We start from the raw sequence: 27850 nt of genomic DNA on the forward strand, positions 1-27850 counted from the left end.
GTTCACTTCAGCTTAATTTCAGTTCAGTTTACTTCAACTCCTAATTTCCTTCTCTCATAAAATATTCATTTCAGCTCTGTTCAGTTCAGTTCAGCTCCAATCAGTCCAATTCAGTTCAGTTCATATTAGTTTAGTAAATGTGAACAAGCCTTTAGTTATGATTAAAGAGATTATTTTTTTTATTTTTTTTAACTAAAAAAGGTGATATATATGTTCTTTATCTTGTTTTTTTTTTTTTTTTGTTCAAAATCAGTTTTTTTTATTGGTGGGTATTTTTTTTCTATGTAACATAAATTACTGTTTTAAGGATAGTTTTTGTTTTGGGATTTTATCATTGGTACTCTCAAATATTTGACTTTTATCAATGGTGCACCTCATTAAAGTTTTCATTATCAGCGGTGCCCCTAATATTTTCACCTAATTGCTACAGTGATCATATTTGATTAAAATGTTAATTAAACGTTAAGTGTGGGTATTTTTTAAGGAATAGGTCAGCAATTGAGTTGACAAAAATGCCCCCCAGTCATTAACTCTAACATGAATTCTAGAATGAATTCAATCAAAATCAAACAACATTACATCATTATTCCCTATTCTAACTCATAATTGAACACCCAAAAAAATCCATTCAATACCCTAAAACATAAGAATTTTTACCAAATAATTTACAAAATAAAAATTGAAGTTGAGTACTAACCTTAATCCGCAATTTGTCAAAGCAATTCTCCACAATTTATGCTTCAATTAGGGATTCTATGGAGCTTCTGAGCAAAGGAGGGAGCTAAGAAGTTGAACGATCAAATTTTTTTGCCTTTTTTTTGTGATAAATGAAATTAGTTGGGCTTGAAGGGAGAGTTAATGATTGGGGGGGGCATTTTTGTCAACTCAATTGCTGACCTATTCCTTGTAAAATACCCACACTTAACGTTTAGTAAACGTTTTAATAACATTATGATCACTGTAGCAATTATGTGAAAATATTAGGGGCACCGCTGATAATGAAAACTTAATGAGATGCACCATTGATAAAAGTCAAATCTTTGAGGGTACATAAAACCCCTTTTGTTTTTTTTGTAAAACATGAATAAGCTAGGGGTAGTAATTTTTTGGGAAAATATTTAATATTTAATTGTGGATAAAACATACTTCGTACGTAATTTTGCTTTTCAGAGGGGTATTTTGAGGAATGCCAAATTTATTAACCAAAATACCTTTTCTCTTTATATAGTATTATTGGTAGGATTATTCTTTTCATTATAAATTCAGCGCGACATATAAAATAATCCTGTATTTTCCTTTATTTAGGTTCAACTTTATAAACTCTTGACGTTAAAAATTCACTATTAGTCTATTATATTACTTCCTCCGTTCTTTTATTATTGCACCACTTGCCTTTTTAGGAAGTTTCACAAATATTGCACCATTTCCTTTTTAGGAAAAAATTATTTGTGTTCACACTACAAATGCCCAACATACCCGTGCTTTTTCACACTTACTTTTTAGTTTATCAATATATTACATGGGCAATTTTGTATTTTTATCTTTCTTTCTCTTACTTTTTTCCACTATCAAAATATTTGCACCCAACCCTTATGGTGCAATAATAAAAAAAAACGGAGGAAGTATAATGATCAAAACCATAGTATGTAGGATTTCAATCATCTTATCTTTAGATTTATTTTAAAATTTATTTTTAAAATATTATTTTATTTTATTTTTTTGTATTTTTTTTTGTCCATATCATATTGATTATATATGTGTTTAAGGTAAAAATTCTAATGTAGTCTTATGACTTTTGTCTACGTTATCACAATTTATTAAAAATAGATGCCTGAGATGATTTATTTTTTGATTTATTTTTAGTTATTGGTAACTTTAATTAAAATCATTTTTTAATTATTTTATACTTCGTATAAAGTTATTTATTTCCAAAATTTCAAAAATATTAAAAAATAATTTCTAAAAGATAACAATATATTTAAAATAATTTAAACATTATTTTTAATTAAAATTACTTATTAAAAATAAATCAAAATTCAAATAATCACAATCGCTTATTTTTAAAAATTATAGTAATAAAAAATCATAAGACTACATTAGAATCATCAGTGTTTAGGTACGTGCATTGAACACCGTGAAAATCAAGTTATAGAGAATAAAAAGGAATGGGGGGAGTTTAAATATATAAATTAAAATTATTAATCATTTATATATCTCTCATCGTGTGATATTGTCTTTAAATATATGATATTAGATGAATCCCGTGCGATGCACGTTTTGTTAGTATTTTTTTTAAAAAATATTTTTCATATTTATGTGATTAAAATTGTTATTATATTAGTTTTAAAATATTAGATAAAATTCCTAATCTCAAAAGATAATTTTTTGTATTTTATTAATTTAAATTTTAAATCTCATTCGCCAATTTTGCTTAAGTGGCATTTGAATTATTTAATTGTAAAAGAAATTAATAATCTCTTATTTAATTGGCTACCACTAAAATTTATAATCCTACATGGAGCACTAAGAAAATTAAATCCTACGCGACTCTCTAAAAATTCGGGGGAAAACTCCCCTTTATGTATATACTAGTTTTGTGACCGTGCGATGCCCGGATTGTTTATTGAATTTTAAGATTGCCCAAAAAAATATTATGATACAAAAAATAATTTATTAATTTTTAAGAATTATAATCTAATAATTTTTTTAATAAAATTATAATTGAATTTGTACATTTGAAATATTGGTATTTTATCGAAAATAAAACTAATTTTATCCTAAAATTCTATCCAAATGGAATTCTAAATTAACTTTTTTTTTATCTTATGAGGTCTATTTAAATCTATCTAATGTGGCGTGACACTTGACGAAAAAAGTTAGAACGCCAAGTGTCGCAGTCTTGTGACCTGGCTAAAAATTTAGCTTTATATATTAGTTATATGATTTTAGATTTCTATTAGGGATAAATATGTGCTACGGACTCCGGAGTACTAAAAGTTTGTGATAATCAACCATCAACACAACAAAAAAAAAAGATTTTACCCGGGAACCCGAGTGTCAGTACACATGTATGCAACACGTAAATCAATGGATGACTTGAGGATAGACACGCAAGTGTGGAGTGGTGTGCAGTGTGCTCATCAACAACTTAATTAGTTTCCCTTCAAAAAATAAATACTACTGTACTCTCTCCATTAATACAAAGACGTACTCAAGGAGTATATACTAAAGTAATTATCAGAATAGCCTAGAGTTACACGTGTTATGTTTATATTATAAAATTTTCTAGGAAAATTTACAAATTGCTGTCATTTAAAGTTCGTATTTTGCAAATTGCAGCCCAAAAGTTCGTATAAATTGTAAATTGCTGTCCCACTACAAGAAAAATCATTTTTCGTAGCGATTATTTCGTATCGATTGTACATTCGCTACAATATGCAAGTATGTTTGTGAAATAACTAAGGATGTCGTATCATTTTTACAATCGCCATGGTTTTCCCATATAAAATCGATACGGAAAATATAATAATACATATCCACACTATTTTTACACATTTATATAATTTTGAGAAATCGTATCATTTACAATCGCCACTAAATCCTAAAAATCGATACGAAAAACCTTTTCAACACTAGATATATAAATATTGTTTGACAAAGAGTACATAAAATATGTCATAGCTTATTGGTGAAACATTTAATATAAGAATTTGAGGTTGCATGTTCAAATCTTGTAAAGATCATACACAAGTTTTTTTTTTGAAGAAAATGAGTTAAACATTTATAGCGATTGTAATCGCTACAATAATCACCACGATTGGATGTAGTTTTTCTTATCGATTATTGAGGCCAACCCCAGCGATATTGAAAACCACTACTAAAGGCTAAGGCAACGAGGGATATTGTATCGAATGACCATTCGTTGGGAAAGCTTTTTGTTGCAATTACAATCGATACTAAAGGTTAAAATAATCGCTACGAAAAGGTTATTTTTTTGTAGTGCCCGATTCAATTTTTTCATCGGTTTACATGTTGAAAAATCTTCGGTTAAGGTTTTAGGGGTCATTTTATCGCTTAGGGACCCGAATTGAGCTCATAATCAGAAAAAAATAACATAAGTATCTCATATTTACAGTTTCCCACAAATCGATACACTTTTATTACGCAAAATGAGATACTTGCGTTATTTTTTTTGCTAATTCCGAGCTCAATTCGGACTCTTAAGAGCTAAAATGGCCCCTAAAACCTTAATCGATGATTTTTCAACTTGTAAACCGATGAAAAAGTTGAATCGGGCTGCAATTTACAATTTATAAGAACTTTTGGGCTGCAATTTGCAAAAAAAAATAAATTTAAATGGCTGCAATTTGCAAAATACGAACTTTAAATGGCTGCAATTTGCAAATTTTCCAATTTTCTGCCAAAAACTTTTTTTTTTCCTTAAAATACATTAAGATAATTGATGAAAAAAGAAAAAAAGGGATTATACAGACTAAGGGCCTGTTCTCATCCGTTGAAATTCAGTTCAGTTCAGTTCAGCTCAGTTCAGTCCAATTCAGTTCGGTTCAGTTCAATTCAGTTCAGTTCAGCTCAACTCCTAATTTCCTTCTCTTATAAAATATTCATTTCATTTCAGTTCAGTTCAGTTCAGTTCAGCTCAGTTCAGTTCAGTTCAGATGAATTCAGTCAATGAGAACAGGCCCTAAGGGCCTGTTCACTTCAACTTAATTTCAGTTCAGTTCAGCTCCAATCAATTTAGTTCAGTTCAGTTAAGCTCTAATCACTTTAGTTCAATTCAGCTCCTAATTTCCTTCTCTCATAAAATATTTATTTCAGCTCATTTCAGCTCCAATCAGTTCAGTTCAACTCCAATCAATTATGTTCAGTTCAGCTCAGCTCGGTTCGATAAATGTGAATAGACCCTAAATAATAGATTTTTTTGACAAAAAAGTAATAGAATTGAACAATTACAACTTTAAATAAATAAAATATTAAATGTATACAAAATGTATAAGCAAACACAAAAATATAGTAAATCACATATAAATATAGTTTTTTTCCCCTATGAATATCCGAGCATTGCTCGGGCAAAGAACTAGTCCTTTTATCTAGAATTAGTTTCCCTTCACCACAATGTATGTAATAAATGTTAAAGATGAGATTTTATAAAAGGACGGAGGGAGTAAATGAGTAATTAGTTGGAGAGACAATAATCTACCGATTATTTTTAGCCGTATGATTTTTTCATTTAATTAATTTGATTGTATTTGAAAGATCGGTAATTAATTATTGCGATCTCGCATAATTTATCACCAACAAAACATTTTTACAATAATCCACTAGATTTATGATTCCATATTAAGATAAGAAATGTCTCTCTCTTAAAAAGAGGAGACAAACATTGTCTTTTGTATGAGATCGGTAAAATAAACCTTGTTTATTGGAAAATTTGTCTTTTGAGAGAGAAAAAGTTTAGTTACAAAAATTTCTTAGAAAAATTTTGCAACTTTCCATCGATAAAAACCAATGAAAGCTTCTTCAAAACTCAACAATGGTTTGGACGCACATTAGAGTTTACTTTAGGAAAGAGCTAAGGATTGGCCATTTTTTTAGCTTTGACCATTTTTCTCTCACAAAAAGATTTCATAAGCCAGGAAAGATTAATAAGAGATGGACCGGTTAATATTGTTCCCTTATTGTTTTCAAAAAAAAAAAAAAAAAAAAGAAAGAAAAAAAAGAGAGGTTAATTTGTACTTCATATTACTTATCCTTAAAATTATATTACCTTTAACTTATGTATAGTGAGAGTGAGGGATAACTCAAGTGGTTAGAGCTTACTTCCCGGTTTCAGGACATCGTGGGATCGATTCTTATCACCCGTCCTCTAGCTCTAATAAGTTCAGTTCAGTTTAGCTCCTAATTTCCTTCTCTTATAAAATTAAATATTCAGTTCAGTTGAGTTCAGTTCAGCTCTAATAAATTCAGTTGAGTTCAGTCAATGAGATTAGACCCTTACTCCTTAGATGTTCCACATCCTACAAACTGGAAGAAGTCACTTATGTATGTAAGCTCATTATACATACTACCACCGATTTTTTTTAGTTGCAATTTTAGGGTATTATTTGAGAGATATAAAATATTCTAAAGTTGCAACTAAAAATCGAAGGTAGTAATAGAAGTTTTTAAAATAATTTCTATCCAAACAATATTATCCCATTTCCTATCCAAAATACTACTCCGTAGACTTCTTGTACCAAAATTTACTAAGTTCAATTAAATGACAATGCAATCAATAGTTGTTCAATTAAATGACAATGCAATAAGTAGTTTTTGGAAACTGAGGTATTACTATGTTAAGCTAATTGTTGGAACTTCTAGGCAATCACCCCAATTCCCAACCTTCTAAAACAGTAAATGATTCCAATTTGTTTCAGTTAGCATTAATGATTTCACGTGCTGATGCAGCAGATAGATACGAAGTATATTTCTAATTGAATCCAGTAATTATCATGGTGGGGTGTTTTGATTAGCCATACTAGAGGTTGATATATTACTTAACATTACTTAATTAATATGGAATTTTTTTAGTATAAATAGATGATATTCGGAGTTATAATTCTTCATCTCCAATATAATCAAAGTAATATATTATAAAAAAAAAAAAAAAACAAAAATCATGGAGAAGCAATCGATTTCATCCACTTCTAAGTTGGCTCTCTTAGCCTTTCTGTTTATCACTATCTCTGGTATTTTCTTTCCCCCCTAATTGGTTTTAATTTATTTATTAAATTTTGATTAACCTAATTATTTCTCTACAAGTGATCACTTAGAAATAAATACGGAAAATAGTCAATATACACACTTCATATATGATGTAATCCCTATGTTCCTATATAATTGATACATTTGACTTTTTTTCACTATTTACTTACAACACTAACAAAAATTATATCATGAATCATATTGTTAAACACAAATTCTTATGTGGCCAGCTATAGCGTGTGACGTTAATATTATAGAGTTACTTTGTTAGTGTTATAGATGTTTCGGGGTTTTCTGATGTCCTGCGGGAGAGTTACAATTCCGAGACTGGAACCGGACGCCTGTACCTGCAAAACAAACGGATGCTCCGGATGATTGGAGATCCGCCTCCGACGGTCAAGTTAGTACTTGATTAAGGAGTAATTAATGCGGAAATTAAAGTGATTGGGTCTCTCTAGGTGAGAGAGTTTAATGTGTGTAATCTGCGTAATCTCCCTCAATGAGGATTAAGGGAGGTATTTATAACCTCGGGAAACGTGCCAATCTAGGTTTAGGTTAACCTTGGGCTGATTGGGCTTCCCACGGAAGTTGGGCCTAGGTGACCGGTTATCCCAGGTGTCATGGGAAGGACACGTGTCGTGTCGTAATTGGTCCATAGTGGACGGATCATTGCTTGACACGTGGCAGGCTCCTATTGGCCCATGTGACGGACACATGGCGGAACCTGATTGGTCCACTTGTCAGATGGTGATTGGTGGGGAAAAATCCCCTAATCATTTGCCCCTCACAGGTGGCACGTGACTGGTCACGTGTTACCTGTGACAGGTATCGCCCTGTAACAGGCGACGACCTGCTACAGGTGTCACTCGGCGAGAGGCCGAGAGATTCTCCCGCCAAAATTTTGAATTCTGGAAGTGACCCTTCGCCTTCTCACTTCGCCTATATAAAGGAGTGTTGACTTCGGTCATTTTCACACTTGAAAACTTTGTGAGAGAACATTCGGACCCCTGAACTTGCTCTGACATTTTGGACCCTTTCTGCCTACCGCCTGCTCTGACAAGCCGACTGCAAAGGATTTTCAGAACTTCATCAATCGTCACTCGTTCAGGTAACCGTCGGTTCTCTTACTCTTAATTTTCTCTTTACTTTATTCTTTTTTGAAATGGCACCACGGAAGCACACGACACGACCTAGGTTAGTGATCAGTCGGTCACCGGGGACGGCTGAATCTAGGACTAGGAGTGCCGCCTGCCCTTTTCTGGACCCATCTTTGCCCTTTATACAAAGTCCGACTATATCTGTGTCTATGCAGAGCATGATTGCCAGAACAAAAAAGACTGCCAGGATCTCAAACTCAGACGGCTCCTCCCACAGGGTGCCGATTAGTGAAACATCTGACCAGGCGCCAGATGTGGAAGTGAAACAAAGCGGCTTGAAAGCCGACAGTTCTGAGGGAGGAGTCAAAGTGACCCCTTCCCATTTTACAGTTGACAATTCTACATTCTCTCCTGCTCCTTTTAAAGGAGAGGAGGCGGGCCCCTCCGGGAGAGGGGAGGAGTCGTCCTCTTCGGACTCGTCAGAGGACGATTCCGAGTCTAGCTCTTCTGGCCATGCTTCTCTGGACACAGAAGAGAAAAACAGTCGCCTGCAAGAGGCAAGGCTTTCTCACGCAGTTGAGAAGGGGGACGATTGGGCGGAGCCATCCGCCTCTCACCGAGAGCAAAATACCCCCTACTACTGCACGGTACCTCGGGGCCGGATCACAGCCATGCAAGAGAAAGTGGAGAGCTTTATCGCAAACCACACAATGGGCCCCGGCTTTTTAGTGTTCGTGCCGGATCCAGAAGACACAGTCGTCTGGCCGGCTGGTACCAGTTATGATGGCGCCTGCTTTGGCTGCTACGAGGCGGCCATCAAGGCTGGGCTGCGCTTCCCACTACATCCGGCTGTTCAGCGGATCTTGGATGGGTATGAGTTGGGGTTATGGCAGTTAGCCCCGAACTCCTGGGTCAACGTACTCGGCTATGTGGCCGGGTGCGAACTGCACGGGGTGTAGCCGAACTTCGAGGCTTTCGCCCACATGAACTACCTCAGCTGGACCCCTAAGGCAGGCGGTACCGGCTGGTATCAATTGACGAGCCACAGGGGCTACCTCATGACGAGAGGTAAAGCAAACAAATGGAAGGACTAGCGGAGCACCTTCCTTATCATTGAGAGTTCAGACACAGAGCTGAACAAGCGCTTCAACAGGTGGAACAGGAATCCGCCCCTTCTTGCAGGCGGCCGCAGCATGCCGCCTGTTCCCCCCAAGGCTAAGAAAGAGATCCTAGATAAAGGACTCTTCAAAGTAGAGTCGAAGGTGAACTCTACTTCAGGGGTACGAGAGCAAGTACCCCTGCACTGCGTCCCGAGCTTCAAATGGCTCTACGACGAGTACTTTTTGGCCGCCTGTGGCCTCAGCAGTCGGTGCTCAAGAGGTAGCCGGCCTGTCGAATACTTTGTTGTTCCATGCATTTCTTGTTATGACTTTTATTAACTTTGCTATTTGTTTTTGCAGCGGATGCCATGAGCAAAATTACCGCCTCCAAAACTGCGGCGGCCATGTTGCGGGCCTCCATCATGCAACAGTCTTCAACCGACTCCCCCAACAAGGGGGCACCCTTGGTGGGCTTCGAACCTTTCACCCTCTTTTTGGAGTTGTGTTTATGCATATACTGACTCTTTTCTTCTTTTTTAGACGGGCGCTCCAAGAGCTTCTTCTTCCCAACAGCCGGACCCCAAGGCCCGGAGGACGACTGTTGTGAGCTCTCCTGGTTCTGCCAGGAAACATGTGGCGGCTGAGAAACAGCCGACCACTTCTTCTAAAACTCCAGCTAGGCCACCTAGAAGTATGAAATTATCCTTGTAAATTTTAGACTTTCTCCCTTCTTTACTAGGTCTAATCCGTTTGTTTATGCTTGATGCAGCCGGCCCTCAGGAGCCTGACTTGGTCGAGGTGGCCAAGTCTATGATCAAGGTCGTTCCTCCAGCTGAAAGGGAGGCGGTCAGGGGTGTCGGCACCCTTGACCTAGACGGGATTGCAGGGGTCCTTGCTGAGGTATACTTAGCATATTTTTGAGTATTTGAATTCCAGGACGCCTGTTTTCTTTTTTGTTTGGAAACTGACGCCTGTTCCCCTTTTTACTTAGGCCCTGCTCCGAGTGAACGGCCTTCGCAAGCCGCTTGACCGGAAGAACAAAGAGGTAAAGGCTGCAAAAGCTATGGCCGCCTCTGACTGTGATAAGGCAATGTTTCAAATTGCCCAAAATGAAGTTCTGACCATTGATATTCTTTATTATCAGGCGCAGGCTACCGCCGCTATCCGGGATCAGTTAGAGGCGGCCCAGAAGAGGAATAGCGAGCTGGAGGCGACCATCAACAACCTCAAGGCCGAGCTGAGACCTGTTCGCCGAAAGATGTCCTCATACGAAACCTTGGAGAAATCCTTGGCGAGCGTAAAGGTACGCCTGGTGACCCAGGAGAAGAGTCTTACTCAGGAGCTCTCGAAAAAGGCCGAGCAAGAAAAGAAAGAGCTGGTCCGGGAGATGATGGAAGACTCTGCTCAAATCCAGCGCATGACTTGGGGCCGCCTCTTCCCCAATGCCGACTTTGCCTCATGGGAAAAAACGTACCGCCAGTGTTCTGATAGATATAATCAAGAGATCCTGGCGGCTGCTGAGGAAGAGGCGTTGGAGGAGGAGGAGCAGCCGGTAGTGGCGCTTGTGCCGCTTGGGGGTAATGCATCAAAGAAGGATGCAGCTGAAGCCGAGTCCAGCAAGAAGAGTGCTGACCAGGCGGCAACTGCTAATATTGAAGATCTGCCCCCTTCTTAAGCTTTATGTCTTCTTTCCACGGCCTGCGTGCCGTTTGTTTGTATTTACCCGGCCAGGGGGCCGGGGCTCTGAATATTTTGCCGGTCTTTGATGACCGGCTTCTTTTTAATGATTTTTTTTTGTTTTGCTTCAAATTTGTTTAAGTATTGAATATTCTGATATCCAATTGTACACTATACCGACTGTTTTACATGGCCGATAGTTGCAAACAGGTACGGATAGTTAGTCACGCCGCCTATGCCCCTGGACGACTGGTTGTCTGTTTCCAGGCTAGACGATCAGTCGGCCATTTATCCAATCGGTATTCGAACCATTTTAAAGACTGGATCCCCTTTAGGCAGGCGGTCCTGTCATTTGTAAAATTTAAGCAAGTAGGAAAGTTGTTTCCTACTTGTCATGCTTTTAGGCTAGAGACTTTAGGCCGTCTAGGCCGACTGTTTCCCGCCATATTAAATCTAGTGTGAACAGGTGTTGTATGAACACCTTTTTAGTTTCATACTAAAATTTTTAAGGAGTGACCAAGTAAACATGATTGTTACCTAGTCGCCAAGTAACTGAGTAGTAGAGGTATCAAGCGGTGGGTACCGGTTGTTCCCCTTTATTCGCCAATGTTTGTTGGCTTTTAACTCATAGGTTGTTAACCTAGCAGGAGTAGTGGTTGAGAGCCCCTGTTTGCTAAAAACAGGCGGACGACTCATACCTTTTAGGCTCCATACTAAGTTTGAGAGAGTGACTATGAGTTAACTTTGGTGTTACTCAGTCGCCGTCACTCCTGCTTGAGTAGTAAAGGTACCAGGCGGCGGAGGCCGTCTGAACCTTTTGATTCGCCAATGTTTGTTGGCTATTAACTCAAGAGGTACCCCCTGCATTTATCCCAAGTAATACAAGCGGTCATCTGACTCAGATGCCAACTGCTACCACTGGTTTGGTTAGTGATAGAGTTATCCTTGTCTCAAAAACGGCTACGTGGTTGCCCTTGGGGACAGTCGTATAGGTGCTGTGTAATTAGTTTATAGAGCAATGTTCCACCCAAAAGGGAGCTGCTCTCTGCGACGAATTTCATCCGGAGGGATGCCGCCGGACGCCTGCTATGATGTTGGGACAGGTCGTATTAGTTTAAAGATTGGATCAGTTGGCTTGGCGCCTGGACTGATCATTCGGCTTGTGGAATTGGTTAGTTCTTGGTGAACGTAGGTGCTAAGTAAGAGGAGGGTAACCGATAAGAATAAAAATTAAACATGGAGAGTGGCCGACTGTTTGTCAGTAGGCATGCCCCTCTTAGGTAAAAATGAAAACTGGGTATGGAGAGTAGCCGACTGTTTGTTAGTAGGCGTGCCCCTCTTAGTACAAAATTGAATATTAAGTATGCAAACTTTTATTAAGTAGCCCTTGACTATTTATAACATTCAAAAGAAATATTTCTTAAGATTATCTGCATTCCAAGTTCGAGGCAACGGTTGGCCGTCTGGTGTTTCCAGACGGTAGGTACCGTCCCTGACCTCTTCACAGATTCGGTAGGGTCCTTCCCAGTTGGGAGTTAGTTTGCCAGACTCATTAGCCCTTCCAACTGCTTCCATTTTTCTAAGTACAAAGTCCCCCACTTTGAGTGGACGCCTGTGTACTTTTTTGTTGTATGATCTAGTCATTCTCATACGGTAAATTTCATGGCGCAAGACAGCATTGCCCCTCCTTTCAGGAAGTGAGTCTAATGCCAGGCGCATGGCTTCCCAGTTTGCCTCTTCGTCATATAGCATTACTCGAAGAGTCGGCTCGTAGTGTTCTATTGGAAGAACAGCTTCCGCACCATAAGTTAGGAGGAATGGAGTTTCTCCAGTTGCCCCTTTTTCAGTCGTCCTAATGGCCCAGAGAACATGTGGTAATTCATCCGCCCATAGGCCGCCTGCTCGTTCAATCTTTTTCTTGAGACCGTCTGAGATGATTTTATTAAAGGCTTCTACCTGGCCGTTTGCTTGTGGACGGCCGACAGATGCAAAGTAGTGTGCAATTCCTTGGTCACCCAACCAACTTTTGAGAACAGGCGTCTCAAATTGGGAACCATTATCAAAAACCATAGACATGGGAACCCCGAACCGAGTGATGACATTTTTCCAAATGAATGAAATTACATCCTTCGTCTTAATTCCCTTTACAGCCTCCGCCTCTACCCATTTAGTGAAGTAGTCGACGGCAACAAGTATGTACCTCCTTCCGCCTGTAGCAGGCGTATATGGACCCAGAATATCCATGCCCCACTTAGCAAACGGTAGTGGGCTATGAATGGTAGTGAGGTCAGTAGCCGGACGGTGAATTAGCTTGCCAAACCTTTGGCACTTGTTACATTTTTTCACCATCTCCATTGCATCTGCTTCTAAAGTAGGCCAAAAGTAGCCTTGTCGCCTTGCCCGTTGAGCAAGCGTCCTACCGCCTATATGGGAAGCACAATAACCAGAGTGAAGATCGTCTAGTATCTCTCGTCCCTTTTCTGGAGTAAAACACTTTAAGAAGGGTTGAAGGTACCCCCTTTTGTGAAGTTCTCCCTTTATTATTTCAAAACTGGTTGCTCGTTTTTTCAGTGCTGCCGCCTGTTGATGATCATCCGGCAGGGTACCCTTTGTCAGATATGCCCTGATTGGATCCATCCACGTTGAGCTTCCGTCTAAGATTCCAATAGGTTCTTCCTCAATGCTTCTCCTCTCCATTACTTCCCAAAAAACAGTTCGAGGAGTATCACAGGAGGCAGATGATGCTAATTTTGAAAGTGCATCCGCCTGGTTGTTTTCTGATCTCGGCACTTGGGTCAGATGGAAATCCTCAAGGGAGCCGACTGCTTGTCGGACCGTCTGTAAATACTTGATCATGGCCGGATGGGTTGCTTCGTATTCGCCATTGTACTGACTCACTATCAATTGTGAATCGGAACAGGAGTCTATTTTTCTTGCTCCTGCCACCTTGCACATGCGGATTCCGGCTAGTAAAGCTTCATATTCTGCCTCATTGTTTGAGGCCTGAAAACTGAAGCGTAAAGCATACTCGTACCTGTCGCCCTGTGGCGACTGACATATGACTCCTGCTCCACAACCATTTGAAGTAGAGCTTCCATCCACATATACCTTCCAGACTTGGTCTGTAACTTGAGAGTCAGGAGGACGAGTCATCTCAACAATAAAGTCAGCAAAGGCTTTCCCCTTCACTGCTTTTCTAGGCTCGAAAGTAACTTCGAGGCTCTGTATTTCTATGGCCCATTTGATCATTCGGCCTGACGACTCCATGATGGTCAGTGGCCGCTTGATAGGTTGGTCTGTATACACGGCGACTGCATGTGCCAAAAAGTAGGGCTTCAATTTTTTAACAGCCATGAAGAGTGCAAGACCAAATTTCTCCACTAAGGGATACCTCAACTCGGCATTTTTCAGTACATGACTGACAAAGTAGACCGGGAGCTGACATCCGTCTCTTTCAGCAAGGAGAACAGCGCTTAACGCATGATCAAAGACGGCCAGGTACATGTAGAGTACTTCTTTGGGCAAAGGGCTGACCAGCCTCGGCAAGGAATGCAAGTGAACTTTCAATTTCTGGAAGGCCGCCTCAGCATCCGGCCGCCATTCAAACCTTGCCTTTTTCTTAATTGCCTGGAAAAAGTATAGGCATTTGTCGCCTGATCGGCTTAGAAATCTTCCCAAGGCCGCCAGACAACCTGTTAACTTCTGAACCTCTCGGATGGTACAAGGCGACTGCATGTCGATGACCACCTGCACCTTCTCAGGGTTCGCCTCTATTCCTCTCTGATTGATAAGGAATCCGAGAAATTTCCCAGACTCAACTCCAAAGACACATTTCTTGGGATTGAGCATGACATGGTGCCGCTTGAGTGTGGCGAAAGTTTCTCGGAGGTCCGACAGATGATCTTTGTGAAGTTTAGACTTGACAATCATATCATCAATATATGCCTTGACATTTCTCCCAATCTGATCAAAGAACACAGTGTTTATCATTCGCTGGAAAGTGGCCGGGGCATTCTTAAGACCAAACGGCATGACCGTGTAACAGTATAACCCCTGATCAGTGACGAAGGCCGTCTTCTCCTGATCTTTCTCCCATAAAGGAATTTGATGGAAACCAGAGTAGGCGTCCATAAAGCTCATCAAAGCATGGCCGGCTGTTGAGTCGACCAGGTTATCAATTTTAGGCAGAGGGTAACTGTCTTTGGGGCACGCCTTGATTAAGTTTGTGTAGTCTACACACATTCCCCAGGTGCCATTCGGCTTTTTAACAAGCACCACATTTGCAACCCAGTCTGGGAAGTAACATTGCCGAATGAACCCTGCATCAAGTAATTTTTTAACTTCGGCGGCTGCCGCCTGACGTCTTTCTTCGCCATGGTTCCGCTTCTTCTGCCGTACCGGCTTCTTTTTTGGATCCACGACCAGTTTATGTACCGCCAGATCAGGACTAATGCCTGGCATTTCATGGACTTCGAATGAAAAGATGTCCTTGTATTCTTTCAATAGTTTGTGAAAGTCGTCACCCAGGTCCCTTAGAGCAGTCGTCCCAACCTTGATTGTTCTGTCAGGACGCGAGTCATCTAAGATTAGGTCCGTATGCTCACCAGCTGGCTGAGGGCGGAATTCATCCGACCGCTCCTCTGCCAATGATTGCTATTTTCTGTCTTTTCTTGCGGCCCCTGTCTGGGATGCCTTTCTCTTCTTGCCGCCTGCTTCTTGAACAGGTGCACTCTCCTTGACATTGTCAAGGTCTATTTTTCCACCGCTCGACCCAGTGGCCATAACAGTGGGCTTGACATCCGAGAGATAGCACTCACGGGCCATCCTCTGATCTCCCCTTAGAGACCCGACTGTTCCATTATCCCTCTCAAACTTGAGCAACATAAGAGATGGGATTATAACAGCCTTGGAATTATTCAGGGTTGGTCGTCCCAGAATCATGTTGTAGGCCGAGAGTTCTTCTACTACCAAGAACCGGACTACCATGTGTCGTCCTTCCCCTTTTTCGCCCAGGCGGATGGGTAAATCCACTCGTCCCACTGGGTGGACGACTCCTCCTCCAAACCCTACTAAAGGGTGGGATGCCGGATGTATGCAATCAGTCTGATATTTTAGTTTCGACAGACATTTGCTACTGATGAGATCTGAGGAGCTTCCGGTATCTATGAGGATTCGGCCAACTCTCTGGTTGGCCACTTTACATTCAATAACGATAGGGTCGTCATGCGGCCCTCTTACCCCTCCTAGATCTTCTTTAGTGATGACAATCTCAGGAAATGAATATTTGGAGGGCCGTTCTTGGTGAACGGAATTTACACCTAACCGTCTGATATTGTCTTTGTTGCCCCTAATAGTGGGGCCGCCTCCTGAGAAGCCGCCTGCAATGGTGTAGACGACTGCATCATCTGTATCGGAACTGTCGGCCTATTGATTCTTTTTGGCCGACTGCTTTTTCGAGGAAGTGTTCCCCGTAGATTTCTTGACATAAGTGTCAAGATCACCTTGCTCAGCCAGGCGGTCCAGATACCGCATGAGACTGATGCATTCATTGGTGTGATGACCAACATCTTCATGATAATCACAGAATTTTTCTTGGTTCCGGTTGTTTGCAGAACCCTTCATGGGGACCGGCTTCTCAATTGAGATCCGTCCCTTGATTTCCTTTAGGATAAATTGGCTATCCTTGTTAAACGCATACTTTGGGGAGTATGGTTTGAATTCTTTTTTCTTTTTCTGGGCCGGCTGTTTAGAGGAATCAGCCGCCCAGACCTCTTTTCTCTTCTCGTCTTTGTTTGACGACTGTTTCTGTCGTCCTTCTCTTTTGTCGGACCTTCTCCCGTCTGACTGTTTTACCGTACTACAAAGATTAGTCGCCTGTATATAAGCTTCCGCTTCAATCAAGGCCTCTTGAAGAGTCGCCACCCTCTTTCGGACCAAATCAAATTTGAAGGTCGACCCGTCTTTGAGACCTCTGAACAAGTCAGTATAGGCTACTTCATCCGGTAACCCTTGAATCTGTATTCTCATCAGGTTAAACCGCCTGATGTAAGAACGAAGCCCCTCCTTCTCGCCCTGCTGAATTGTTCCTAAATCAAGGGTCGTCTTCTCGCAGGGATGTTCATGGCGAAGTTGGAGGTGAATAAGTAAGCAAGCGTCTTGAAGTTATTTACACAACCAGTCGGCAGGTTGCCAAACCATTGTTGTGCGATTCCTTTGAGAGTCGCTGGGAAACACTTGCACCAAGTGGGATCATCCAACCCTTGAAGGTACATCAGGTTGGTGAATGCCATCAGATGGTCTTCTAGGTTAGTAGTGCCGTCATAGGCGCCTACTAATACATTTTTCACTTTGACCGGCTGAGCGGCTTCAGTAATTTCCTTGGAGAAGGCCGACGGCTATTCACCAAGTCTAAGCAACCGTAGCTGCCAGTCCATAGGTTGGACACTTTTTGCTGCATGTCCACCAAACGGAGGTGGCTGTAAAAAATACTGTTGTTGCGGTACAAACGGTAAGTTTGGTACCGCCTGGTCGCTATGAAAGCCGGACTGACGGGAGGTGCCGCCTGACTGACTCTCATGATACGACTGAGTATGCCTCATCGAGGTATTTCACATACTGTCTTGGAAGTTTGAAGTAGAGGCCGACTCTGACAATCGGTCACTCTTCTTCTGCTCTAGCAGTAGCCGAGCGTCTGTGTATGTTTTCCTCGACCCGTCCGCCTGAATATGACGAACAGGTTTCCTATTTCCTGGAGTAGGAAAACGGTATTTTGTGAAATCAAGGGCAGGTGGCTCCCACTTCCTAGATTTAGGATGAGGGGTCGCCTCTCGCCCTTGAACTGGCTTCCTCTTCCGTGAAGTGGAGGGTTTCTTAGCCGACTGCTCCTTGTCCAGAGCAGGCGGCTTCTTGTTGATCAACTCTTGAATTTCTCCCTTGAAGTCCCTCATGAAGGTCATGAGTTCGTTCCTTGTGATGGGAGCAGACCCATCAGTCGGCTGCTGTCGAACAGGCGGTGCGCCTGCTGGCTCGCTTCCAGTTTGAAGATGTTCCCGTTCCCTCCTTTCGGTATGACGGGTACGTCGGGCCCTTAGGGTCCCGTCTGAAGCTGTGTGAGCTTCAACTTCAAATTCATTCTCAGTATCGTGGTCCGACTGAACTAGATGGTCGTCCAGGGGACGTCTCTCTTCAGGAGCCGGTACAAACGTGGATGCCATCTCAGAAGTACTCTCCCCACAGACGGCGCCAAGATGTTTCGGGGTTTTCTGATGTCCTGCGGGAGAGTTACAATTCCGAGACTGGAACCGGACGCCTGTACCTGCAAAACAAACGGATGCTCCGGATGATTGGAGATCCGCCTCCGACGGTCAAGTTAGTACTTGATTAAGGAGTAATTAATGCGGAAATTAAAGTGATTGGGTCTCTCTAGGTGAGAGAGTTTAATGTGTGTAATCTGCGTAATCTCCCTTAATGAGGATTAAGGGAGGTATTTATAACCTCGGGAAACGTGTCAATCTAGGTTTAGGTTAACCTTGGGCTGATTGGGCTTCCCACGGAAGTTGGGCCTAGGTGACCGGTTATCCCAGGTGTCATGGGAAGGACACGTGTCGTGTCGTAATTGGTCCATAGTGGACGGATCATTGCTTGACACGTGGCAGGCTCCTATTGGCCCATGTGACGGACACATGGCGGAACCTGATTGGTCCACTTGTTAGATGGTGATTGGTGGGGAAAAATCCCCTAATCAATAGGGATTACTCAGTTAGTGTTATAGGAGTTATTTCGTCAGTGACGATGTTTACGGGTTACTCAGATCAATCAGTGTTACAGGGGTAATTACTCAATCTAAATCTATAGCTAAAAGTTACTCAGTCAACATTACAGGAGTTTGTCTCTCACAATAAAAATACTAGTTCAAAGTACACAACTTTGTATATTGTTTTTTTTTTGGTCTTTAGAGAGCCACAAGAGCGTGTGATGAGAATCAATTCCAGAATCACTTGGAACCGAGAAGAGAACTCTAACCACTTGAGCTATTCTTCACTCTCAAATACCCTTGATATATGATAGACGTGCCTGGGCCACACCCGTCACTACTATCCCCTTTATAGATCTAAAGAGGTTACACCTCAAAATAAACCATATGGCAATAAGGGAAGTAGCCCCTTAGCCTTATAAAGTAGACACAACTTTCTTATTTCTTCAATGTGGGATACACATTTCAATACAAACTCTCACTTGTAAACTCAACCAATGTGGAATAACACACCACTCACATGTGGATTTTCTCATAGGCTCAACAATATACTCTATTAGCATGGAGTTATTTGATATTATATTATGTATATATATGCATGCATGCCGTCCACCAATTTAAGCAACAATGTTCGTTCTTATATACTTCGTATATTAGTATATAACTAGCAAGCAAGCTAATAAATTTATCAATACATACAGCTCCAATAGCAATGGGAAAATTTCAAGCAGAAGGCGGTGTGAGTGATGAGGCAAGACCTGAAGTCGAAAAGGTTATGATCATTCAAGAAATGATGGAACAAGGAAATAAGTTGGATGAGCTACGTCGTCCTCATCAACAACAACCTAATAACAATGTAAATGCAAATGCTTATCACCAGCAACTCATGACAAGTAGAAACCCAAATGGACTGAAAGAAGCCATGATCGCTTACTCAATCGCGCAACAAATGGGGACACTCCAGTGTATGGCTGCAGGTACTAGAGGCCGGTGTTTCATGAACCTCCAGTGTTGTAATTGGTACTGTGAACTCTTCTTTAACCAACCTTCACTTTGCCATTAAACTATCCCTCGAGTCGTCTTCGATCTTGCACTTGGAAGTGATTACAAAGGACCTAATGCTAAGCTAGTGATCTGATGTTTTTGTTTTAATTCAATTAAGCTCCTGGCAGGCTGGCCTGGCCTGGCCTTGTTCTTTTACTTCTGTTTAGTTTGTGTTTTGTTTGAATTATGCATATGAATAAAGGTCCTTGTTGTATACTCGGGGAGATCCATGATTTTCTATTTTTTTTTTGAAGTACTAATTCGCCTTTTTATGTTCTACTCGGCTAATAAGTAATAATGTAGATACATGATAGAGTATAAAACATATTACTGGAGCTCAACCATAAGTTTAAATTTTTGGTTGAGTTGATCCTATAATATGGTATTAGAGTCAAGTGTGACATAAAGTTCACGGGTTTAAATCTCATCCAACCCCCCACTTTCAAGTGGAATATTTTACGCTGGAAATGAGGAGGGTCCATGCTGCATCCACATTCCAAGTCCAATGGGGAGTGATAGATTATAAAACATATTTTTTAGCCCGAACCTTCTATTTAAGCTTTTAGTTGAGTTAATTTTATAACAAACCGAAAATTTTGGGAAAAGTGGGTAGGCTTTAGGTAATATTTAAGTTTCAAAGTGATGTTCAATGCACAAGCATCACATTCAACACACATAAAACATACTACTTACATTCGAAATAAACTACATCTATAGATTGACGCAAGTGCCAAATTTCCCTATAGGAAAAACATAGGCACACATAAGATCAGGACAACACTCAACCCAAGCTAAGAGATGAGAATTGATGTTTAAGCTTAGTTTCAATAGGCGAGTTAACTTATAAAATCGTTAAGTCAAGATCCGAGAGATGCGATTTAATACCGGTAGATTAATTTTGTGATTGTAATACGTAGCGAAAGCCCTTTATGATCTGATTAATTATAGCATTGGTGATTTGTTATTATGTTTTCTCATGGAATATTGTTTATTGGTGAATCTATACCCTAGGCTTTGATTAATTGATTTCTCCCTACACTTTAGTCTCCTTAGTTTAATTATCTCTACACCAATAAATTGGTTACTTAATAATTTATATCAGGGCAAGATTATGTTAATTAATTAGGAATAGAAAGACTTGTTAGAGGATTTAGGTAATTCTTTTGATTAGGAGATACGATTTTATCCTGTCAATCACCACTCCACCAACAACCAATTGGTAGTATTGCATTATAAAATAAAGGGAGTAAATTTTTGCAAAAAAAAAAAAAAGTGTAACATTTAAAAACACAAACAACAAAATTTTCATATAACACATGGCATCACAAGTCACTCATTACTGCATATGCCACATGTCAGCTTCCTTAATATTTATTTTTAAGTCTTTATGCATTCTACAACTTACAAATTCAAGTAAGAAAATAAAGTGTTTCATTTCAACCATAATAAAATAAAGTTCAATTAATTAGTACACATTACAAAAATATATGAATTATAATAAAAATTGTTTTTTTTTTTTATCTCATAGACTTTAAATATAATTTAAACTAATATGTCATTTCATATCCCACTATCTTCATGTATATATATATCTAACTAAGCTAAATTCCTTCATCTTTTTTCACAGTTTTATCCACACTCTTTTTTTACTTTAAAGTTTTAGAAATAAAACAATTACTTCGTAATGAAAGATGAAAACTAAAGAAAGGATTAATGAAAGATGAAAACTTGAATTCTTTCTTGATTGAAACTTAAACTTGAGCAAAATTGAATCTTGGAAGAAAATTGAGCCATAATCTATTTTCTCTCACTAAAAGTTATCTAATCTAACCCTAAGAGAGAGAAGCTCTCTCTAAAACTAGGAAGAAGATCTAAAAATATCGAGTTCCCCCGTACAAAACAAGGCTCGCAAATATAAAGGAAGTCGCGAAAAAACGCTGAACAAGGCTCGATGTGTGCCCGCGCAGTGGGCTGTGCGATCGCGCATTCGTGGGTTGCGCGGCTTGCTGCTTGGGTGTGTGCGCCCGTGCTGCTGGCTGTGCGCCCGCGCATTTGTTTGTGCGCCCGCGCAGGTCGCGCTAAACTTTATGCCTCGATTCTACAATTTTGCCTCTTTTGCGCGGGTTCTGACAGGGCTGCGCGCCCGCACACATCAGTCGCGCGCCCGTGCACATTGTGCGCGCCCTTGCACCTTGCTTTCTTCGATTTTTCTCTCATGCTTCCTTAGCTTCTTCAATGCAATCCAAGACTTCAAATACCTAAGCACAAACACCAAGGGAAGCAATAAGGTATAGGGAACGGTGCAAACACGCAATGAAGGCAAGCATTCAAGAATTTACACGATTTCATTTAAAACACATCGAGACATGTATGCACGCATTATTTGAACAAAACAACTACAAAACACCCTAAGACAAGCTAAAACAAGGCATAAACACTATCCTATGAGTGACATAAATGTCACTCATCAAAAATTTATTTAGTTAGCATATATTAGGTAACCAGATACCCAATCGGTTTCGATTCCAAATAGTTGAGAATTGGAATTGGAATTGGAATTGGTTATAACCGGGTCCTTAATTTACCCGGAATTGGAATCACCGGGTCCAATTCCGGTTCTGTACTCGCCGGTTCCAATTCCGGGTACCCAAAATTTTTGCTCACCCCTAGCAATGGCGGGGAAACCGGGAAAGGGAGGTGGCGGGGAAAGCCGAAAAGGAGAGGAGTAAGGTGGTGTCTGATGCGGTGGTGGGAGTTGGGGAGGGAAGTTTTTTTTTAATTGAAAAAATTAAAATTGTACCAATTAGAAGGTTACACGCGGCAAGTCACCTTCTAAAATAAGTTACCAATTTCACAAATCGGTAAAAGGCCTGTTTTAAGAAGATGGGGGTCAAAGGTGGGATTATTCTGGGAATTTGAATGTTTTGATGAGAAAAGACAAAGATGGGATTATTAGTTTTAAATTTTTTTTTTTTTTTAATATTACTTTGATTATATTGAAGTGAATAATTATAACTCCGAGTATCATCCATTTATAGTAATAATTTTCCATATTAAGGGCATGTTCTCTTACGTTGAAATTTAGTTCAGTTCAGCTCAAAGTTTCCTTCTCTTATAAAATATTCAGTTCAGTTCAGTTCAGCGCAGCTCAGCTCAGCTCAATTCAGTTCAGTTCAGCTCAATTCAGTTCAGTTTAGTTCATTTCAGTTTAGTTTAATTCAGCTGAGTTCAGTCAATGAGAACAGGCCCAAAATAATGTTAAGTAATATATTAACCTCTAGTATGGCTAATCAAAACACCCCACCATGATATTTGCTGAACTCGATTAGAAATATTTATATCTGATGCATGCCTGCATCAACACGTGAAATCATATCCTTCAAAAAAAATGGAAAAAAAAAAACACGTAAAATTATTAATGCTAACTGAAACATATTGGAATCATTTACTGTTTTAAAAGGTTGGGAATTGGGCTAATTGCCTAGAAGTTCCAACAATTAGCTAAACAAAGAAAACTCGATCAATTTCTAGCTATTAAAAAAAAAAAGTAAACTCAATTTCTAAATAATGCGTTGTCATTTGATTAAACTTAGAAATCATAATAATTTCGTTCAAGAAGTTTGTTTTTGTAGATCCATTTTATAGAAACAAAGTAGGATAATATTGTTTGGACATTCGTAAAATTTATAATAATTTCAATTATGTGATTATGAGCTTACATATAAGTGTTTTTATCCATATTTTGGAAAATTTCTTACATAATTAAAGAGGAATATATAAGTCATATAAAGTCTTGTCCCAAGGTATTGGGTGAGGATCGTCTTCTTGGTACTATATTAAATCATAGCTTAAGTTACTTTAATTATACTACAACACTTTTACAAAGACAACAAATAAAAAATGTTGCCATAAGAATTATATATATATATATATATATATATATATATATATATATATATATATATATATATATATATATATATATATATTTTGATGTTATAATATGAGTGAGTTTATTTGTCTCTTTTTTAATCAAGCATGTAGCTTGTTTGGGCTACAGTAGCTTGAATGTTGCTCAATTTTTTGTTCTCCAGGTAAGCATAAAGCATGTAGATAGAAACTTTATTTATATTGCAAGCAATCCTTACAATTGAACCATTGGAGATACTCTATATTCCTCTTTAATTATATAAGAAATTTTCCTTCATTCCTTAAAAGTTCCACATCCTATAAAATGGAAAAAAATCACTTATATGTAAGCTCATAATTACATAAATGAAATTATTATAAATTTTACTAATATCCAAACAATATTCTTGTACGAAATTATTATGATTTCTAAGTTTAATCAAATGACAACGCATTATTTAGAAATTGAGGTTACTTTGTTTAGCTAATTGTTGGAACTTCTAGGCAATTAGCCCAATTCCCAACCTTCTAAAACATTAAATGATTCCAATATGTTTCAGTTAGCATTAATGATTTTACGTGTTTTTTTTTTTTTTTTTGAAGGATATGATTTCACGTGTTGATGCAGCAGATATAAATATTTCTAATTGAATTCAGCAAATATCATGGTGGGGTGTTTTGATTAGCCATACTAGAGGTTGATATATTACTTAACTTTACTTAATATGGAAAATTATTACTATAAATAGATGATACTCGGAGTTGTAATTCTTCACTTCAATAGTTCAATATAATCAAAGTAATATTAAAAAAAAAAAAAATGGAGAAGCAATTGATTTCTAAGTTGGCTCTCTTAGCTTTTTTGTTGCTCACTATCTCTGGTATTTTCTTTCCCACCTAATTGGTTTTAACTTATTCATTAAATTCTGATTAAGCTAATTATTACTCTACTAGTGATCACTTGAAAATAAATACGGAATATAGTCAATATACATATATCTATCGTATATTCATGTACGGAGTACTTTGTATGTTGAAAACCCTTTATTCCTATATTGTTGACATATTTGACTTTTTCATTATTTATATACTAACTTTGACCACTATTTATGTAATAACAAATAAAAACAAATTTTATCATGAAATATAAACATTGCTAATATAAAGTTTTATAATATTAAATTTTTTATTTTTTATTTTTAATTAATAGTACATGTTAATCATACTTTGTATATATTTAAGGTTAAAATAGTGTATCAATTTTGACTATGTTAATTATTCAAGAATGGATGGAGGGAGTAATAAGATTAGGTTAAAAGGTTTTACAAAATTCAATTCTAAAATGTACTAACTAATAAATACAAATCACGACCCACTACATAACTAATTAACTACTATATACACCTAACAGGCTCTTAACCCCATTCGAAGTGTGTTAAATCATGCGACTGTGATAAATGCATATTCCAAGTGTTAAAAAACCGAAGGAGCTAGAGGTAGCATATAATAGAGTAATGTCATCATAAGTACTCCGTATTCTTATATATTTTTGTACTCCCTTTATCCCTAAATTACATTCCTATTTCTAGCATTTATTCCTCATATAGTAGAGGAAAATAGGAAAGTAATTAAGAAACGGAGGGAGTATTATATTACCCTTGATATACTCTATTATCATGGAGTACTCAAGCATTTTAAGCTAATAACACAACGGCGAAAATTATAATGGCCGTTTCTTAATAACAACGTGCATCACTTCCTTATATAGAAGTACCTCCTATGATGGTCTCCAAACATACTCAAATTATCATTTTTTTAAAAAATAAAATACACTCTCACTCATCTTTAATTTGTGTAAACCCTAATTACTCTATTACCTTGATAGTTTGATAATCTATTAACATGGAATCAATCATTACTCACGACTCTTTTGAGCTCAAAATGTCTAAATTTAATTATCACATTAAGCTAATAAATTTATCAATGAATGCAGCTCCAGCAGCAATGGGAAAATTTCAAGCAGACGGCGGTGTGAGTGATGAGGCAAGGCCTAAAGTCGAAAAGGTTACGATCATTCAAGAGATGATAGAAGAAGGAAATAAGTTGGATGAGCTACATCATCAACAACCTAATAACAATGTAAATGCAAATGCCTATCACCAGCAACTCATGACAAGTAGAAACCCAAATGGACTGAAAGAAGCCATGATCGCTTACTCAATCGCGCAACAAATGGGGACACTCCAGTGTATGGCTGCAGGTACTAGAGGCCAGTGTTTCATGAACCTCCAGTGTTGTAATTGGTACTGTGAACTCTTCTTTAACCAACCTTCACTTTGCCATTAAACTCGGATCTTCGAAATTGCACTTGGAACTGATAACAAAGGACCTAATGTTAAGCTAGTGATCTGTTAATGTTTTAGTTGTACTTCAATTTTAAGAAATTTTTTTAAAAGGTGGATAGACGTTAGATAAAATATACTTCGTAGTAAGTTTCAAAGTGATGTTCCAGCTTCGGTCACATACATTCAACATATATAAAACATACTACTTACATTCAAAATAATCTACATCTATTATTAAAGGTACATCTCAATTAAAAGCTTAAATTGATGGTTGATACATTGGAACATGTTTTATATATATATACTCGATCTATCAAGCCCCATTATATAACTACATAATAAGAGTCTGTTGAGAATATTCCACACGGATGAGATTTGAACCCGTGACTTTACTTCGATATCATGTTAATGGACCAACTCAACCAAAATGTTAAGCTGATGATTGAGGCCCAGGAACATGTTTTATACTCTACCATCTATCGATCGACACAAGTGCCAAATTTCCCTATAGGAAAAACATAGGCACATAAAAGACCAGGACAACACTCAGCCCAAGTACAAGGGCCTCCTTTTCCCTCGCATTTAAGTGGCTTTTGTTCGACAACCATGACTAGCTTTGCTTCTTCCAATTCCATTTTCTTCAAGTAATAAGCAGCAAATTGTTCCTTTCCTAGCTCTTGTAGTAGTATTGCTTTCATAACTTCAGGGTTTGTCCCGGTTGTTAGTTGCGTCGCGCTCAACATAGGAGCTGTATATATACACCATTACAGTACATGTTAATTAATAAGCAACTAATTAAAACAAGTAGTCAATAATATAATTACCAAAGCCAAGAAGCAAAACTCTAGCTTGATCTTATATGAGTTAATTTTTAAGAAATCAAGATTATTACTTAGTTTCGACTTTAACCAATTAAGATAGCTTACATAATGAAATCAAAGAGAGATAAAATTAAATAAATATATACCAGCTATAGTGAGCATCATAAATGCTAAGAGAGCAAACTTAGAAGTGGTTGAAATTGATTGCTTAGCCATGCTCATATATACTTCGTATATACTTGTATACAATTACTTGTATTTATTTCTTTGCACTTAAATTGTGATTTGAGTTGATGGGGATGACACATTGGAACCCAAAATGTCATCTATATATTACTCATTATTCAGATCTATACCAAAATTAGATATTTAATGACACTATTATTTTATTTCCTTCATGTTAAACCATTAGTATATTTTATAAACCTTGCCAAACTAAAAATTAATATTCTATTATATAATGATCTACCTAATATGATTCGATTCGGATGTGATCGGCATCATATCTTCTAGCACCTCACAAAACTACTACTGATCCGAGCACATCATCAACTATAGATCGACATACACATACCAAGCATCAATATAATGTACCATTAGATGCATAATCCTGCTTACATTTATTTATTTAACTCGATTTTCGCCTAATTAGTCACCGTACCCTTGCTAACGAACCATTGCATTAGAGGCAAGCGGTATCAGGATATTTGATCCGTTGACAAGTAAGTCCCTCGCAACAATTTGGGTTATTTATATCACAATATCCTCGGCGTCCTGTGCATTTCAGTTGATTTTGTTCAATGAACATTGCGAGCTTTGGTTCTTCCAAGTCGAGTTGTTGATTTGCTGCCATTATTGTTTCCTGCATGTAATAAGCACCAAGTTGTTCCTTTCCTAGTTCTTGTATTAAGGTTTTCATAACTTTTGGGATTGTCTCAGTTGTTGGTTGCATCCTGCCGATTGTAGGAGCTGCATACATTATAACAATTAATCATTTATTAATTAACACGGACTCTCAAGAAGCAAAAACTAACCTTAGATTTCAGCTCGCTGGATCTTGATACCATGTTAAAATTATTACTCGAATTTGGCACCTTGTTAAATTTTTAGAAATTAATATTTCCTTTAATTTGTCATTAACTAATTAAGCTATCTAGCCTACACAATGACATTGAAGCTAAAGATAAAAGGGGAATGAAAAATAAGTCATACCAACGATAGTGAGCATCAGAAATGCCAAGAGAGTCAACTTAAACTTGGAAGTGGATGAAGTTGATTGCTTTGCCATGCTCTTTTTTTTTTTCCTTTAGTTTGATTGATTGATGTGGATGAAGAGTTAATT

At 38.4% G+C, this 27850-nt stretch overlaps 3 protein-coding genes across 4 annotated transcripts; 2 read left to right on the top strand and 1 right to left on the bottom strand.

Annotated features, from left to right (window-relative positions):
• Positions 1-6403: 6403 nt before the first annotated feature.
• On the top strand, positions 6404-19649 carry LOC110693753. The gene is made up of 2 exons (XM_021870924.1): positions 6404-6746; positions 19091-19649. Exons 1-2 carry the CDS (start codon positions 6677-6679, stop codon positions 19450-19452), a joined length of 432 nt encoding a protein of 143 aa, XP_021726616.1. The 5' UTR covers positions 6404-6676; the 3' UTR covers positions 19453-19649.
• Positions 19650-23950: 4301 nt separating this feature from the next.
• On the top strand, positions 23951-25803 carry LOC110693754. Its single transcript, XM_021870925.1, has 2 exons — positions 23951-24223; positions 25336-25803. Exons 1-2 carry the CDS (start codon positions 24163-24165, stop codon positions 25686-25688), a joined length of 414 nt encoding a protein of 137 aa, XP_021726617.1. The 5' UTR covers positions 23951-24162; the 3' UTR covers positions 25689-25803.
• Positions 25804-25856: 53 nt separating this feature from the next.
• On the bottom strand, positions 25857-27850 carry LOC110693755. 2 transcript variants are annotated; one of them, XR_002505664.1, is made up of 3 exons: positions 27721-27850; positions 27127-27477; positions 25857-26435 (listed from the first exon to the last, which is right to left on the bottom strand). XR_002505664.1 is itself a non-coding variant. In XM_021870926.1 (2 exons), exons 1-2 carry the CDS (start codon positions 27794-27796, stop codon positions 27191-27193), a joined length of 363 nt encoding a protein of 120 aa, XP_021726618.1. In that variant the 5' UTR covers positions 27797-27850; the 3' UTR covers positions 26870-27190. The 2 variants fall into 2 exon arrangements, 1 of the variants encoding a protein (XP_021726618.1); XM_021870926.1 differs by lacking the exon at positions 25857-26435 and having other exon boundaries at positions 26870-27477.

The sequence above is a fragment of the Chenopodium quinoa genome, unplaced genomic scaffold (assembly GCF_001683475.1).
Source record: "Chenopodium quinoa cultivar QQ74 unplaced genomic scaffold, ASM168347v1, whole genome shotgun sequence".
NCBI classification, from domain to species: domain Eukaryota; kingdom Viridiplantae; phylum Streptophyta; class Magnoliopsida; order Caryophyllales; family Amaranthaceae; genus Chenopodium; species Chenopodium quinoa.